Below are 18,308 nucleotides of genomic sequence, written 5' to 3'. Positions count from 1 at the left end.
TCTATCTTGAATCAACTTGAAAATTCTAAGAGGCAGAAGAGTTCTAAAAGGGAAGGTGTGATACCATAAGAGAGGGAGGTTCTGTAGACAAACTTCTCCTGTGTGGAAATAATCTTGGACTCTAGAAATCTGGAGTTCCGACTTTGAGCCCTTATGCTGCTGCTATGTGTCCTTGGGAAATTATTGCTGTCCCTTTTGGGTCTCAATTTTCTCAAATGTAAAAATAAGAGGTCAAATTAGATGATCTAATATCTATAAATTATAACATTGAGTTCCAAAATAATCCAGTAAGATCTTGGCAATTTAGAATGATCCAACACGAAATCTAACATGAAAAACAATATAAGAACAAATGTAAAGCTCTACTTATTGGTTCAAGAAATCGGTTGCAAAAGTAGGGGAAGTTATATAAGTTGATGAGGGTGGGGGGAAATCCTTATATGTATCAATCAGCAGGGGGCCATAGTATCTAAAATGGGGGAGGCAAGAATCCTGTTGTACTTTGTCTTAGTCAGACTCTGGAGTGATTTATCTGTGTGGTTTGTCCTGTTTGGGTAGTAGAGGAAATTCTGATTCAAGAATAGGTTGAACTAAACAACTTATGAAATCATTTCCAACTTTCCAAACCACGTTGTTTTTGTTTAGTAATTTCTGTCTTGTTTGATTCTTCTTGACCATATTTGTTTATTTGGGGTTTATTTTTGGCAAAAATATTGGAGTGATTTGCTATTTCCTTTTCCAGTTTATTTTACAGCCAAGGAAACTGAGGCAAAGAGAAGTAAGTGACTTGCCCAGGATCACATAGCTGGTAAGTGTCTGAGGCCACATTTAAACTCAAGAAGATGAATCTTTTTAACTTTAGGCTTGACATTCTATCCACTATGCCACCTAAATGCCCTCTATTTATGTATTTATCTCCAAATGCTAAATAAACACACACACACACACACACACACACACATTAGTTATTTGAGTATTGAGTAGAGCTAATGCTAGAGGTATATAAAAAAGCTAAGTCCCCTTATATAGTAAGTCCCCCTCATGAGTTACCTTGCAGGCAGCTGTGTAATAAGGCTGAATGGTACAAGGAGAAATTCCATCCTTCATCAAGGATACACACCTAGAAATAGATAATCAAGAGTGTTTCCATTATAAAAGAGTCCGGGAAGACATCAAGTGTCACGATTTAAATTTTTTTTTAAGGTGATACAGTATGGTGTGGTGGATAAAGAGGCAGCCTTGGAGTCATAATTACCTATGTTCAGATATTACCTGTGAAATATGCCGATTGCCCTTAATGTCCCTAAAAACATACTGATTGTCCTTAATGTCCCTAAAAACTTCTTAAGAAGAAAAATTGCAGATATGTAGAGGAAATTGGAATGAATATTCTGGACAGGTTCTGGACAGTATGAAAGGTAGAGTGTTGGATCTGCAGACAGGAAGGCCAAAGTTCAAATCCGGCCTCAGACACTTATTAGCTATATGATTCTGGGCAAATCACTTAAGCTCTATCTGCCTCAGTTTCCTCATCTATAAAATGAGAATAATTTTCCCACCTCTCGGCATTGTTGTAATGATAAAATGAGACAACATACATATGGATACTTTGCAAGCCTTAAAGCAATATATATATATATATATATATATATATATATATATATATATATATATATATATTTCTCACTGGAAATTCTCTACATCAATGAAATCACAGGTCTGAAAAAATAGAAAAAATAGCAGGAGGATGATGACCATGACATTCTGAGCAAGGAATCTTATGTATCTCTCTTTTTTGATTTTGTCTCTAGAGATGGTATGATAAAATTCACCAAAGGAAGGTAACATGAAAATACTGAGTTCTTTGGATGACTTGCTGAAGAAATGCTAAGTTTTGTGATCGCTACAATCCCCGTGGTTCAGTACATCTTTGTCTTGCAACTGTCAAAAATAACTCTGTCCTGCAAAAAGCATAGATCTTCTTAGAGTCAGACTGATTTTTTTAATACCAGACCTGATTTATAAGATCATTAGAAGAGCAAGATTTATAAGCGATGTGACCAAGAGCAAATCACTTGAGTTTTAGTTTCTTTATCCATGAAATGGATTTCATAATACTTGCGCTACCTATTTCACAGAGAGAGCATTCTTTGATCCTCTGAAGAATCTGGGATTTCATCAATGTAGATCTTCCCTCCAATGGTGTACAACCCAACCATGCCTTTTCATGCCGTCAGACTTGTCCACTTCTGCTCATAAATTTTCCCCAGGCCATCCACACAATATGCTGGAGACCTTCCCCAGCATCTCTTTGCAACTTATAGAAACCAGTGGAATACATTATCTGCCAATTCTCCTTTGCTTTTGTTATACAACCATGCCATTTCTTTTTCCCAATCATATATCTCATTCATGACGTGCTTTATTCAATTTCTGAATAATTCTTCATTGCTAATATGTGTGGCACATTTTTGACCACCAGATATCTTTATATTACCCTTTTGGTGAACCATAACTTTAATATATTATCCTCTTACTTTTAGATGTATAAGACAAATCAGCTTTTCCAGCTCTTTGATTCACTTTTCTTTTGAATACAAGTGAGTTATCCTTTGTTGTGAGACACAGGAGTCACCTGCCAGTGGCCACTGGAGGTCTGACTCAGACCTGTAGAATGGATCTCTTCATGTGAGATGAATGATGATAATGATTATGATGATGATGGATGATGATTCAAGGATACTGAGAAATAGTTGCATTTTCTGATCTCTCTCCTCCTCCCTCTTGCCTCCAATTTATTTCATTTCCAATCCACAAGGAACATCTGTGAAGGCTGCTTTGCAACACCTTCAAGTTTATGATACACAGCTGTGGAGGCTCTTGAAGAACTGACCTGCCCCTTCACTTAGGCATAGTCTTTAACAATCCTTCTGTTTAATCCCATTGTCCTTTTGTCCTCTGGTTTCATTTATAACAACAACATCAAGATGAATTTTATTTAGTTCCTTCAATAATATATTCATTCATTTTATAAGAGGTGAATGAATGGCTCAGAATGGAAAAACAGTCTGTTCAAGATCCCAAATTATACAGTCAGAGGTCTAATCAACATTCTCTGGCTTTGGAGCCAGTATTTCTTTTAACATATAATTCTAAAATTTTATGTAAATGTGAATTATGAATTGTTCATATATATTCTAGAAAATAATACCAAATACTAATATTTATGAATAAGAATTTAATTTATTTAACTCTCCATAAAGAAATTAAATGTATGTATCCTTTTATACATATTATTATATTTGATTATTTTGGTATATCTACAAAATAGGGAAGAGGAGCAATAGTATACATATGCTACATTTAGAGAAACTCAGAATTAAGGTGGTTAAGGGGCTTACTTTAGTTTGTATGTCAAGTAGCAAGACTAGTCTAATCACGCAAGATTTCTAAAGCTAAGTCTTATGCTCTAGACATCACATCACAGGGTATCCTCATGGAGAGAGAGAGAGAGAGAGAGAGAGAGAGACAGAGAGACAGAGAGACAGAGACAGAGACAGAGACAGACAGAAATGGACAACTATTGCAAATTTTAGATTTTAATGACATTTTTAAGTAAAGAAAAAAAATCTAGCCTAAGTATTCTGGCAGATGTAAAACATTGTCCTGTACTTTCACAAAAGAAGTAGAATTATCCCACTCATGGCTTTTCCCCAAGCCTATTCCAATTTTCTAAGCTTATAAGAAATCAGGTAGCAAAAAAGTCACTTAATTATTAAGATGAGTCAATTTATGATAGATATAATGAATTCATGCTTTACACAAAAGAATATAAGAAATTTATTATCTTCCAACTATATATTTTCAATATTTGTATACAACTCTTAACATCATTGAGGGGATTTATGTAAATGATAAAGATGATGAAGCTTGAAACTCATTTACATTTCTTATCTTGTTTAATTTTTAATCTGTGTCTTGTCTAAAATATTCCATAGGGAGTAGCAATAGGCTAGGGATTTTCCTTTGGGTCTTTTAATATTATGTGAGTGCCAATGAAGAGCTTGGACTGACTAAAAATTAATCTTCACTCTCAATACATGGTTAGTTCATTTGGACCAGTTTGTTTGGAAAACCAAATACCATTTAGATGATATTTTTATGTTACCTCTTGTACACAGGTCTTCACTGGTAATTTGCTACAACTTACACCCAACTTAACTTTCACCATTGTCTTTTAGGTTACCCACAATATTGATTCTTTAGAGATTGTTTCATAATTCATAATCATAATGCATCGCTAATAGAATTTGATGTTAAAAAGGTGGATTTTTTTTCAGGAATAGTTTGGGATTGTTGACAATGCTGTGAAATTTCCCTAATACAAGCTAATTCTCTCTCTTCTTCCTCTTTAATTCTGAGCCCAGTCCACTGCCCATCAATAGTATTTGTTCAAGGTGAATTCACTAATCATTGATTCATTGCACTATCCACCCTGGGTTCTTATCATATATAATTTGAAAAATTGATGTTACATACTGTTTATTCTCTGCGGACTATTACATGCGATTCTTTTGAGTAGTTTCATATTCTATGAATAAGTTCTATAATATAGATGTGATGCAACTTGTCCAATGTTGTCTATATACAGAAGCATTAGGAGAATTTCATCACCTATTAAGAATCCTTTTTTTATTTGGACTCTATAGTAGACATCTTTCTTGAAGAATTGAGCAGCTTAGATGAGCGTACATGTTCCTGTTTTCTGCCTTATTTAATATAGTCAGAAAAATGCTAGATCAATCAATAAACATTTATCAAGCACCTATAATGTTCCAGGCACTAAGAATACAGACTAAAAATGAAATAGTCTCTGTCCTTAAGAAATGTATATTTTAGTAAATGCACATGTCCTTAAGGAATGAATAGTTTAATGAATGTTTTATCTATATGTGTGTAATAGAAGTATATTTATGCATATATACACATACATGTACATATACACACACCCATAGACACATACACATGCAACCTACACATTGGGCATCTAGTGCTATAAGGGATAGAGTGCCAGGCCTAGAGTCAGGAAGTCATCTTCTTTAGTTCAAACCTGGTCTCAGAAACTTATTAATTGTGCAACCCTAGGTAAGTCACTTAATCCCATCTGCTTCAATTTCCTCATCTGTAAAATGAGTTGGAAAAGGAAATGGCATATCATGCCAGTATCTTTGCCAAGAAAACCCCAAATGGGATCATAAAGAGTCAGGCAAGACTGAAAATGACATACTTATATTTATATATGCATATGATTATATATACAAAATTTATTTATTTTTAAATTTTTTTCCCTAGATATAGATATATATTAGCTTTTTAAAGTATACAATTCTTTATGAACCATGTTAGGGGAGAAAACTCAGAACAAAAGGGAAAAACCATGGGAGAGATAAAAAAAAAAACAGAAAAAATAAGTGAATATAGCATATATTGATTTACATTCAATCTCCATAGTTCTTTTTCTTAAAAATTTATTGAGACTGCCGTGGATCACTGAAGCACTGAGAAGTATCAAGTCTTGCATAGTTGTTAACTGCATAAATTTGGCTGCTCCTATATACAATATATTCCTGGTTCTGCTTGTTTTGCTCAGCATCAGTTCATGTAAATCTTTCCAGGCCTTTCTAAAATCAGTTTGTTCCTCATTTTTTTATAGAATAATAATATTCCATTACTTTTATATACCATAACTTATTCAGTCATTCCCCAATTGATGAGCATCTACTCATTTTCTAATTCTTTACTACCACAAAAAGAGCTGCTACAAACATTTTTGCATATGTAGGTCCTTTTCTCTCCTTTATAAGTTTCTTGTATAAACAAAATTTATAATTTTGGTGGGGAAGGAGCTAACAACTAGTATTTGGAAAGACCTGTAGTATGAGAAACCACTTGAGTTTCAAATACTTGTCAACAGAGAAAGGCCTGTTGAGCACTGATTTCTTTGATAAATATTTGAAGAAATCTTATATGATTTTAACATATACATAAAAGAGAGCTTTTTGAAGGACAGCCTATATGAATCAAAAACATTTGATTACTAATTTGATTATAATCAAATACTTTAATAAAAACCAACTAACAATAAACAGTGGGATCTGCAAAAATGTGTTTGCTGTGGAATATAATTTGTGATAATTTGCCTGTCTCTTTTTTTCTGTTTCTCTGTTTCTGTCTGTCTTTGTCTGTTTCACTGTCTCTGTCTCTGTGTCTCTCTGTTTCCCTCCTCCTCTTCTTCCCTTCCTCCCTCCCTTCCTCCTTCTCTCTCTCTCTCTCTCTCTCTCTCTCTCTCTCTCAAATCAATAGATTGTCCAAATAAATTTCATACACATAAAAGGTAAGCATAAAGGTGAGAAACTGGTCACTCTTCCCAAGTCATTTTGTGATTTCCTTTCTTTAGAATATTTTGAGAATCTATGCATTAATGTTTCAAAATTAGGTTGCCTCTGGCAGAAATTTCCTCTGTATATAAATATTTATGTGCAGTTGCTATTCTCTTTGTCTTTAGTGCCATTTCTATTTCATGAAATTCAAATATGGTGGTTACAATATCACTAGTAAAAATGTTATAGAAATGCAAAGTATCTGCTTGAATATTCATCTATTTATTGATATATTCAAATTTCATCTTTAAATATTCTTCAGATAATCTGATTTAGTGGATTTCACATCAAGCTATCTGCAAAATTTTCCCTCTCTATTGCTTTTCATTGTTTTGTGAGACAATACTACTCATAATCTCTTATTAACCTCCTTTGTAAGATTTGTAAACCAAAATCTTTTTTTCCCTAAATTTAATTTTTTCTAAATCAGCATTGCCTTAGGCTTTCCATGTAGGTGGGAGATCAAATGTTTGCTGGTTAAGGTGGTTTCATGACTTTTTTTATTGCAACATTTGTTTTGTGTCTATAAAGCATCTCTGTAACAAATTGTGACATTCCCTTTCAATATATTTTCCTCATTCCATTTCACACTTTTACTCTCAGTGGTTTATTTAAACAGGTTAGTTTGGTGCTATCACTATTATATGTTGCATCCTCTTTATAGCTTTATTCATTGTTCTAAACTGGCAGTATTTTTAATCTTCATGGGAAGCAATCAAGTGTTTGATTGTACTTATTATTCAGATCATTTCAGTCATGTCCAACTCTCCGTGACCCCATTTGGGGTTTGCCATTTACTTTTCCACTTCATTTTACAAATGAGGAAACTGAGGTAAGCAGTGTGAAGTTGATGGGGTGCAGCTTCTAGGGGAACAATAGCAGTAGTGCTGAAGCCCCCTGACCTTAGGAGAGGTATTGTTCTATCTCTTTGTCAATGATCCTAAAGTCTCCTGGCTTTAGAAATACTATAGTATAGTCCTACAAACATTGCTGACTGCCAGATAACTATCTGTTGATCAGGGACAATAGGGTTTCTGAAACAAATGGTGAAGTGCATACCAGACCACTCCTCAATTCTACCTCTAAGCCATAAAATCAGCATTATCAGTGACATGAAGCCTCTCTGTCTTTTTCCTATGAATTTGTCTTTTTGCTCCTGGTTCTTTGCTAAATCATTTTGGAACTTAGCCTGCTTTAATTGGCATTAAAATTGGCATTAAAAATAATAAACTTTGCCCCCTTACTTTGGAGATGGGTTCAAGCCTACAGATTCTTTTGAGGCATCGATCTGCAATCCCAACCTTTTAAGGTCTCCTTCTGAACCTCAATAAAGTGACTTGCATAGGGTTAAAGTGTCTGGGGCCAGATTTAAACTCAGAAAGATGAGTCTTCCTGACTTCGGGCCCAGCACTCTATCCATTGTACTGCCTAGCTGCCCTAACACAAGGAGCAAATTCCATGACTAAGGTTCTACATTAGGTCATTTCTTCTGTTAAAAAATTTTTGTTAAATTGACCAAAAAAAAAAAAGAAAATTATTGATATTGGAGGGAATGAGAGCAAGTAAGCACATTAATGTACCTTTGGTAGAACCATGAATTGGGATAGCCATTCTGGAAGGCAATGTGGAACTATGCCTATAAAACTCTTTGGGTATGCATATACTTTGTGATTTTAAAATATCATCATTAAGTCTATTACCACCAAAGAAATTAAAGAAGAAAATACAAAATATTTATAATTGCTCTTTTTGTCATATTAAAAAACTGGAGATTAGCAGGATTCCTCTCAGTTGTGGAATGGTTGAACAAAATATGGTATGTGAATATAATGGAATTGACCTAAGAAATGAATAAACAAACAGTTCCAGACAAACCTTGGATTACTTTTATGAAATGATTCAGAGTTGACTGACTAAATCAGAACAATTAAAAAAAAAACCAACTCTCAAAAACCTAAGCTTTATGATTAACATAATGACTAATCACGATCTCAAAGGAACAGTGACAAATAATGTTACTCATCTCTTGATATAGGGTTGTTAGACTAAATATGCAGATCTAAACATACAATTTTGGGTGAGAACATAGCAACATGTGGTTTGACTATGCATTATTGTTATAAAGATTTTAAAAAATAGTGATAAAAGGGAGAGAAAATAAGTATTTTTAATTGAAAGAAAATTGAGAATGTATCACTTTCATTTTTTTTTTGGTTCTTGTCATAGCCAATGTCTTTCTACTCTTTATAAAGAAGAGTATTCATGATTTTTAGGCATAAGTCTTCAATAAATCCTGAGAAACCTTGGCCTCTTGTTTCTTAAATTGCACAACCATATATTACATCATTTGACCTTCACAAACACCCTGAGGTAAGTATTATTATTATATGCATTTTATAGTTGAGGAAACAGCCTAAGAAAAATTAAATGACATGCTCAGGATAACAAATATCTGTGATAGGATTTAAAGTCAGGTCTTCCTCACTCAAAATCCTACTCTCTTTCCTACTCGCTTTTAGAAGGAAATACAGTGATTCCTTCCACACTGTAGGAGGTGTTTAAGGGCATGGTATCTCCCATATCCTCACACTCTCATTCTGGCAATTTGGAAAGTCTTGCAAAATTTTTTATCTTCCCTTTGTACCAGAGAAAAATTTCAAATTATTATGGTATTAGAAGATAAATTATGTTGATATTATACAATAATATACATATGTTTTATGTATTTGTGAGTTTTGGAATTTTTTCATTGTTGACTGTTGGCCTTTTATGTGTTAATTGTGGCTTTTTCAAAACTCTCCAAAAATTCCCATTTAATTTCTTATGCCAAACCATGATATATTGAAACAGTGATGGGGAAAATTGCCATATGAAAGGGATAACAGGATTCTGTTCTTACTCTCTTTTCTTTTTTTCTGAACATGTAAACTTGAAATTTAGTTCTTCCTTGGACTTCTTGGGAAACCTCAGACACTTACCAGCTGTAAGTCTCTGGACAAGTTATTAATCTTAGTTTAAGCAAGGTTCAATGTACAAGAAGAGGATGTCATCATGTCCATACACCAGTGGTGACAAACTCGAACAGAAGTAGATTTCTACCTCAGCATATTGCCTTAAAAAACTTCAAATAACATTATCTATGTCACATAGTATGTGTGTGTGTGTGTGTGTGTGTGTGTGTGTGCATGCGTGTGTGTATTTTAAACATTTCCTAATTATATTTTAATATGGTTGGGTCACTCTTGTGAACCTTGAAACCATGAATTTGATGCTGCTGGACCCTGGACCCTGGTCAGATCACATTTGGGAGTATTATGTTCAGGTCTAGGTACCACAAATTAGGGAGAACGAAATGAACAATCAAGATGTTGAGTGGCCTTGAATCCATGCTATCTGAGGATTGGTAGAAGGAATTGAAGATTTTTAGTTAGGACAAGAATTGCCAAAGAGGGAAGGGTAGGAGGAAGTAGGAGCCAGGATAAAAGATTCTTCTGCATAAGAGTGACTAAACTTGTTAGCCTGGCCTTTAGAACTAACTAGAAATTATGGGTGGAGGTTACAAAAAGCCAAATTTCAGCTTAACATAAGGAAAAGTTTACTAGTGATTAAAATTATCAAAAATTAGAATGAATGACTGAAGTAGGGAAGGGGTTTATCTCCCTTGTCAGGCTCTTGTCAGGGCCATTTTGAGGAAAGGTTTGTTCAAGTACATCTGGAACAGGTGATCTATGAGGTCCCTTCCACATCTAAAAGGCTATGATTTGATGGTCTTAGTTCAAATCTTGACCATGTCTCTCACATAAATCTAAGTGATCCTGTCAAATTGGCTAAACTCTCTGAATCTCATTTTTCTCATCTATAAAATGAATGAAGTTGGATCTAATAATTTCTAAGGTCCCTTCCAATTTTAATATTAGAAACCCTTGAGAATTCTATGAAATTTTTGTCAGTTATTATGAGGTCAGCTATGATTGCTCTAGGTTTCTAACTTCTTTATTCTTTTTCTATCTTCTCCCTACCAAGCAAAACTCTTTGGATTACAAATAGCCAAAAGTAAAAGAGGCATGATTTTCACTACTTTACAATGGAAGAAACATCTCCTTAGTATCAGAATACCTAGGTTACAGTATCACCTCTATTAGTTAGTAACTTCACAAACATAACTACTTTAAGTTTCAATATCAAATGTAGCTTGAGAATAAAAATGTAGCATACATTTTACAGAACTGCTGTGAGGACCAACTTAAATAATGTCCATTATGTACTTTATAATTGTAAGGTATTACATAAATATGAACTGTTATGGTTACAGATAATAACCTATATTGTTCCTTTCTTGATCACAATGTCTGTGCTTTTCTATAGACTTAGAAGGGGATTGCATGGATTCTATTTCCTGTGGGATCTTGCAATATCCCATTGATAGAGATAGAGACAGAGTTTGGAGACAGGAAAATTACCATGACCTCCTCTAATGTTTTTCTCTAACATTCTGACTCAGAATAAAGGAACCTAAAGAGACTTAAAAATATTTTCCCTAAGACATGTGTGTTTAAATGTCGTCTAGCCATTTATCTAGTCAAGAGACCGAGGTGTGAATTCCCACATTGCTGGATGAATCACCAGAATGACACCTGGTAGCTTCCATCATAACTGCTTCATGAACTGGATACCAAAGCTACAGTGGAATCAGATCCAAGAGGATTCAGAATAAATCCTTGCATTTCTTGGCAGGATTGGACTAAGTGACCTCTATGGTACCTTTCAATTGTAGGATTCTGTGATTTCAAGGTTACAAAGGAAGGACCAAGGGGTCATCTCTTTTTAACCTCTCAAACTAGGGCTTGCTGCTGTCAGATTTCTACCTAATTCTTGCCTCATCAGCTTTACAAAAAAAAAAAAAAAAAAAGTAAAACACAATTCACTTCCTGAACTATATCTGCCCTTTTCCCTGACCTTGAATATTCTTACTATCAAATTACTGTCCTAATCGAAGCCCAAGAACTATTCTATCAAATGACTGTCTTAATCTAAGTCTAAATCATTTTACAATTTGTACTGTTCCCTCCTATTTTAAAAATTGGGGGGGGGGGGAAAGGTGGAGGAATGGGAGAAACCCATATGAAGGTCATTTGATGAAATACATAGGACATAAGCCTTCAAATTAAGATACAATCTCAAATTTTAATTCAAGGTTAGTAATGATCAGTCCCTACAATGAAAGATAATAGACATGAGTCTTCCTGATCCCAAGCCTCGTGCACTATTCATTTTGCCACTCAGATGTCCCTCAATCTAATGGTGATTTAAAATAAAACAAAGCAAAACAAAAGTAAGCCACCTAAGCCCTACAATGTGTGAGTACTGAAATGGGCAGTAGCATTTATCCTTGAGAAATTTCCAGTCTAGATGAAGATACCAGATAATCATGAATGGAGAAGTCACCTATTTCTTATAAAATTGAGATATTCATCATTTAAGTATCTGATAAAATGGCAGAATAGAGGAAAAGAAGCAATACTTGGAAGAGACAAAATGTCATTCACAGTAACTTTGTATGTTCCATATGTATACAAGTGCACACATTATACATGGTTCACAAACATATATGTATGCATGTATAATACCATACATATATACCTATGCATAGGAATATATATTTTTGAATTACTCATTTGCAGAACACTGCATTAACCAACTACTTTAAGGTCAGAATATGAAAAAAGATAGTAGGGACAAGAGCCATGTATGGACAAAAGACTCCTCACACCCTAGATTCTTATAACATATCTTTTCCAATTGCTTTCATATATATCTCTTTTCATCCTCAATAAGCCCTTGAAATAGATTAAGTAGAAATGATTAACTCCATATATAGATGAAAAATGATATGCTCTGGAGAATTCTGATTCACATAGTCAGTCAATGGCAGAACTGAGCACAAATCCTAGATCTCCTGACTCCCATATCAGGTTCTTTCCATTATGTCCAAAATAAAGTCAATGACTTTACACACAAACTATAAATAACATGTCTGCCTTCCTGTCTGAAAACATTCTGGCCACATTTCAAATAACATTTAGATACAAACTGACTTTAAAAGCATTTCTCTATGACCACACTTTAAATGGATCAAGCCTCTGAAATAAATGTTTAATAGTAATAGCTAGTATCTGTACATTCCTTTAAGGTTTGCAAAACTCAGGGTCATACAGCTAAGAAGTATCTCAGGCCAGAATTAAACTAAAATATTTTTGATTCCATGTCCAGAGCTCTTAATCCCTATATCAGCTAGTTGTTTAACAAATTGACTCCTTTCTGGCAGCAGAATTCATCAGGTAACATCTGGAAGGATCAAGTATCCAAGACATTGGTCAATTCACTTGAAAATACTCTCTTCTTTTCCAGCCTTTATCCAATCCCATCTGCATTGCCAACAGACAGAAGTATGACATAGTATCACTCCAGAGTCTTGATTGTAAGTATGCCATTTGAAATTCCAAAATAGGGAAGGTTAATAAGTGAGGGAGAGGAAGCCATGGTGTAGTGTGTAAAGAGCTGGCTCTAGAGACAAAAAAATTGGACGTGAGTCTTTTCTTGTGTTACCATGGCAAGTCACTTAAGCTTCCAGGGTCCACCAGCAGCTCCTTAAAGTTTTAAGCTGAAGAGAAAGGGCTGGCCTACACTGATATAGGCAGTTTCATCTTTTAGGAGTTCCCTGGATCTGCTGAGAACTTGGCAACCAGGTTCCATTTGAGCAATGGGAGGAATAACATATTACCTGTGACAACAAATGAGAAGACTCTTCTGTCTAAAAACTCCACTGAAGCATGAAATATTTTCTTTAGAAATGACTTCATTTAAATTTATTTTATCCCCTGTTAATATGAAAAAAATCACTTGAAAATTAATTCATATTAAGTAGAATCATAATTTTTCACGTAAGAAAACTAATACCAAGGAGGAAATGTGTAACCTTAACTCAACATTAGACAATCTGTCAGTGACTGACTCTGAATCAGGACCTAGATCTTCTGACAATAACTTCTTTTTTCTGTCTAATCTTCCATAAAACTATAAAAATTCATTACTGGGAGGGATTTTAGAAATTATCTGTCCTAGCCCCTCTATTTTTCCTTCCAAGGCATTGGGCATTGTCCAAGGAGGCAAATCAGAGAAGTCACCTGCCTTCTGGAAGCAGCAAGAGGGCACTGGGCAGGTGCAGAGGAAGAAAAGCCAATGTGTTAAAGAATGAAAAAAGAAGGAAGGCATCAGGATCTCAGCTTTATGCATGTTCCTACCATGTTTCCTTACCTTTTAAACAGACTAGTGAACTGGAGAATGTGAGCAGATGCCAAAACGCCCAGGACATCCTCTATATGTAATATTGTCTCATTGCTGTAGAGACTCTTCAGGGCTGTGGCAAAGGCTGCAGGAAGCAACAAAGGGAAAACTGATTCAGCACAAGGTTCCTTACAGATCATCTAAAGGCTCCAAAAAGTGCTAGTTGTCATTCACTGACCTTTTTACCCTAAGGAGGATAGGAATGACAGTCCATGAGCAGAGTTCAGTGAAGACAACTTTTTGTAATTAATTTAAATCATTTAGACCTTTATTTGGAAAGCTAGAACAAATGGAAGAGAGGGACTTTGAATTGCTCTCTCTCTATTAAATAAATGCTGGAAAGTAGAGATAGTACCAAAAAGAAGAGTAACTCAGATATATATTGGACATTCCCTCTTACCTTGATTTAAGATTCCATGCTGTGAAATAATTTACTGACAAGGAATTTGAGTGTTTAAATAATGAATTCTCCTTAGATGGGATTTAAAATATATTTACTTTGTCCCAAATTAAAATGAACAGCATGATTGTGATGCTCTGGCATACTTAATGTTCATTAGGAATGTGAGGATGTACTCAATGAGTTCAACCATTCTGACTAATGATTTGATCACATCAATTGTTTCCCATCCTGATCAATTATCAAAATGGTTTATGGATACATTCTTGAGATAAGTAATGACACTTTGCTATCACAAAAAGAGCTGCTACAAACATTTTTTGCACAGGTTGGTCCTTTTTCTTCCTTTATGATTTCCTTGGGATACAAACCCAGTAAAGGCACTGCTGTGCCAAAGGGTATGCACAGTTCCAAAACGAACATAGTTCCAAACTGCTCTCCAGAATAGTTGGAACATTTCACAACTCCACCAACAATATATCAGTGTCCCAGTATTTCCACATCCCCTCCAACATTTGTCATTATCTTTTCCTGTCATCTTAGCCAATTTGAGAGGCATGAGAGAGTTGATTTGCATTTCTCTCATCAATAGATTCAGAGCATTTTTTCATATGACTATAGATGGCTTTAATTTTGTCATCTGAAAATTAGTTCATATCCTTTGATCATTTATCAATTAGGGAATGACTTGTATTCTTATAAATTTGATAGTTTTTTATATATTTTAGAAAAGAGATCTTTATCAGAAACATTGGTTTTCAAGATTCCCCCCTCCCCCAGCTTTGTACTTCCATTTTAATCTTGTTTCTGTTGGTTTTGTTTGTGCAAAAAATTTTAATTTAATGTAATCAAAGTTATCCATTTTATCTTTCATAATGTTCTCTTATTCTTCTTTGTTCATAAATTCCTGCCTTTTCCAAAGATCTGATAGGTAAATTATTCCTTGCTCTCCTAATTTGTTTATTGTATAATCTTTTATACCCAAATCATGCACTCATTTTGACCTAATCTGATATGAGGTGTGAGATGTAGGTCTATGCCAAGTTTCTGACATATGACTCCTGCTTTATAATATAGTTTTAGGTTTGGTACTGCTAAGCCACCATCTTTTTGTATTTTTTTCATTAATTCCCTTGATATTCTTTACCTTTTGTTCTTCTAGATGAATTTTGTTATCTTTTCTAGTTCTATAAAATAATTTTTTGGTGATTTGACTGGTATGACACTGAACAAGTAGACCAATTCATCAAATTATCATTTTTATTATATTAGCTCGTCCTATCCATGACTACTTGATATTTTTCCAATTATTTTAGATCTGGCTTTGTGTGAGAAGTGTTTGAAAATTGTGTTCATATCATTTTTGGGTTTGTTTTGGCAGGTTGATCCCCAAATATTTTATTTTGTCTAAAGTTATTTTAAATGGAATTTCTCTTTCTATCTCTTGCTATAAGGTTTTGTCAGTAATATATAGAAATGCTGATGATTTGTGTGGGTTTATTTTATTCTGCAACTTTACTAAAGCTATATTGTTTCCAATAGGTTTTTGGATGATTTTTCTAGGATTCTCTAGGTATATCAACTTATCATTTCCAAAGAGTGATAATTTTATTTCCTCAATGCCTATTCTAATTCCTTTAATTCTTTTTCTTTTCTTATTGCTAAAGCCAACATTTCTAGTACAATTTTGAATAATAGTGGCGATAATGGGTATATTTGTTTCAGTCCTGATCTTATTGGGAATGTGTCCAGCTTCTCTCCATTATAAATATTGCTTGCTGTTGGTTTTAGATACTGCTTATTATTTTAAAGAAAGCTTCCTTTATCATTATGCCCTCTAGATGTTTTTAAATAGGAATGAATGCTGTATTTTGCCAAAAAAATTTTCCTGCGTCTATTGAGATTATCATATGATTTCTGTTGGTTCTGTTATTGATATGGTCGATTATAGTAATAGTTTTCCTGATGTTGAACTAGCCCTGCATTCCTGGTAAAAATCCCACTTGGCCATAGTATATTTTCCTGCTGATAACTTGCTGTAATCTCTTTGCTAATATTTTATTTAAATTTTTTGCATTCATATTCATTAGGGAAATTAGTTTGTAATTTTCTTTGTTTTGGCTCTTCCTGGTTTAGGTATCAGTACCATATTTTTGTAATAGAAGGAATTTGGCAGGACTTCTTTATTTATTTTTCCAAATAGTTTAAATAGTATTGGAATTAATTGTTCTTTAAATGTTTGGTAGAATTCATTGTGAATCCATCTGGCCCTGGAGATTTTTTCTTAGGGAGTTCATTAATGGCTTACCCAATTTCTTTTTTTTTTCAAAAATGAGACCAAGTAATTTATTTCCTTTTCTGTTAATCTGGACAATTTATATTATTGTAAATGTTCATCCATTTCACTTAAATTGTCATATTTGTTGCCATGCAGTTGGACAAAATAGCTTCTAATTATTGCTTTGAGTTTTTTTTTTCATTGGTGGTAAAAGTTCACTCTTTTCATTTTTGATGCTGGTGATTTGGTTTTTTTCTTTCCTTTTTCTAATCAAATTAACCAAAAAGTTTGTCTATTTTGTTTTTTTTCCATAAAACTAACTCTTAGTTTTATTAAGTAGTTGCATAATTTTCTTAATTTCAATTTTATTAGTCTCTCCTTTGAGTTTCAGAATTTCTAATTTGGTATTTACTTAGGGGCTTTTAATTTGCTTCTTTTCTAGATTTATTAGCTGCATGCCCAATTCATTGATCTCTTCTTTCTCTATTTTGTTCATGTAGCTATTTAGAGATATAAAATTTCCCCTAACTGTTTTGGTTGCGTCCCATAGGTTTGGTATGTTGTCTCATTGTCATTCTCTTGGATGAAATCACAGATTGTTACTGTGACTTCTTATTTGATGCACTCATTTTTTAGAATTAGATTATTTAATTTCCAATTGGTTTTTAGTCCATCTTTCCTAGCCCTTTATTGAATACAATTTTTATTGCACTGTGGTCTGAAAAGAAATCATTTACTATTTCTGCCTTTTTTGATTTGATTTGATTGTGAGGTTTTTATGCTCTTATAAATGGTCAGTTTTTGACTGTCATGTACTGAGAAAAAGGTATTCTTTTCTGTTTCTATTCAATTTTCTCCAGAGATCTATCATAACTAGATTTTCTAGGATCCTATTAACCTCCTTAGTTTTTTCTTGTTTATTTTGTGGTTATATTTGTCTGATTCTGAGAACATTGGTTCTTCATACATGTAGAAATCTGATTCAATGACATTCTTAAAAAACAAAAAAACAGTTTACATTACCATTTTTAGTGACTAAAGGATCATTAATCTTCAAGGAAATGAGTATCTTCTTTACCGGAGACTTTTTTGGTTGTTCTTTGGGTAAGTCAGCTAAGAAATTAAGTGCATGGGGTGAGAATAGTGAAAATGATACCTTTCTAGTCATAATCAATGTTCCAAGATATTTTCATGACAGCCCACCTTCCCCACACCCAAAGCCTCATCACTCTTTAATCAGAAAGGTCATAGCCAATAAATTTGGCTGTCAGATTTCCTCCTACCTGTCTAGAGATTTAGGTTCATAGATTTAGAGCTAGAGAAGACTTGCAAGAAGCTATCTAATTTACCAACTACTTTTTTTTAATACATGGGGAAATTGAAGAATCATCAATCCAGTCAGTTAGTCATGCAACCAATAGGCATTTATGAAATGCTTACTATGCAACAAGCACTGTCCTAAGTACTGGTAATACTAAAAAAAATCAAAATACACAGATATATACACACACGAGTCTTCTACATAGAGATGATAATTGAACATATGGGAACTAATGAAATCACTGGGATAGTGTGGAGTGAAATCCATACCCTAAGCCTATCCAGTAGCAGTAAAATTTGACAGAGACATAGAAATAACCATTAGTATAATATTGTGACAGTGGATAGAAAGCTGGCTTCAGAGTCAGGAGGACCTTCAAGTCCTGCCTTTAACATATGTAGAGTGTATGATCCTGAACAAGTTAATCAACTTCTTAGTGTTCTAAGCAATTCTTTAAGACCATCACTGTAGACACAATGCTAACCTGCCATGGTAAAAGGCAATCTCCTCCACAATTTCATGAAA

General features: G+C 33.9%; 1 protein-coding gene across 3 annotated transcripts in view; it reads right to left on the bottom strand.

Moving 5' to 3' along the window:
* Nucleotides 1-18,308, bottom strand: part of BTBD16 (BTB domain containing 16) — a 95,819-nt gene that overhangs the window by 61,561 nt on the left and 15,950 nt on the right. For all 3 annotated transcript variants that reach the window (XM_031955987.1, XM_012540751.2, XM_003755300.3), the window contains exons 6-8: nucleotides 17,486-17,575; nucleotides 13,755-13,869; nucleotides 1,051-1,120 (exon numbers count right to left, since the gene is read on the bottom strand). In XM_031955987.1, coding sequence (XP_031811847.1) covers nucleotides 1,051-1,120; nucleotides 13,755-13,869; nucleotides 17,486-17,575 — 275 coding nt within the window. The remainder of the gene's footprint in view (nucleotides 1-1,050; nucleotides 1,121-13,754; nucleotides 13,870-17,485; nucleotides 17,576-18,308) is intronic.

Source organism: Sarcophilus harrisii, chromosome 2 (genome assembly GCF_902635505.1).
Source record: "Sarcophilus harrisii chromosome 2, mSarHar1.11, whole genome shotgun sequence".
Taxonomy (NCBI): Eukaryota; Metazoa; Chordata; class Mammalia; order Dasyuromorphia; family Dasyuridae; genus Sarcophilus; species Sarcophilus harrisii.
The sequence above is the reverse complement of the archived record's forward strand: the minus strand, read 5'-3'. Positions and strand labels throughout refer to the sequence as shown.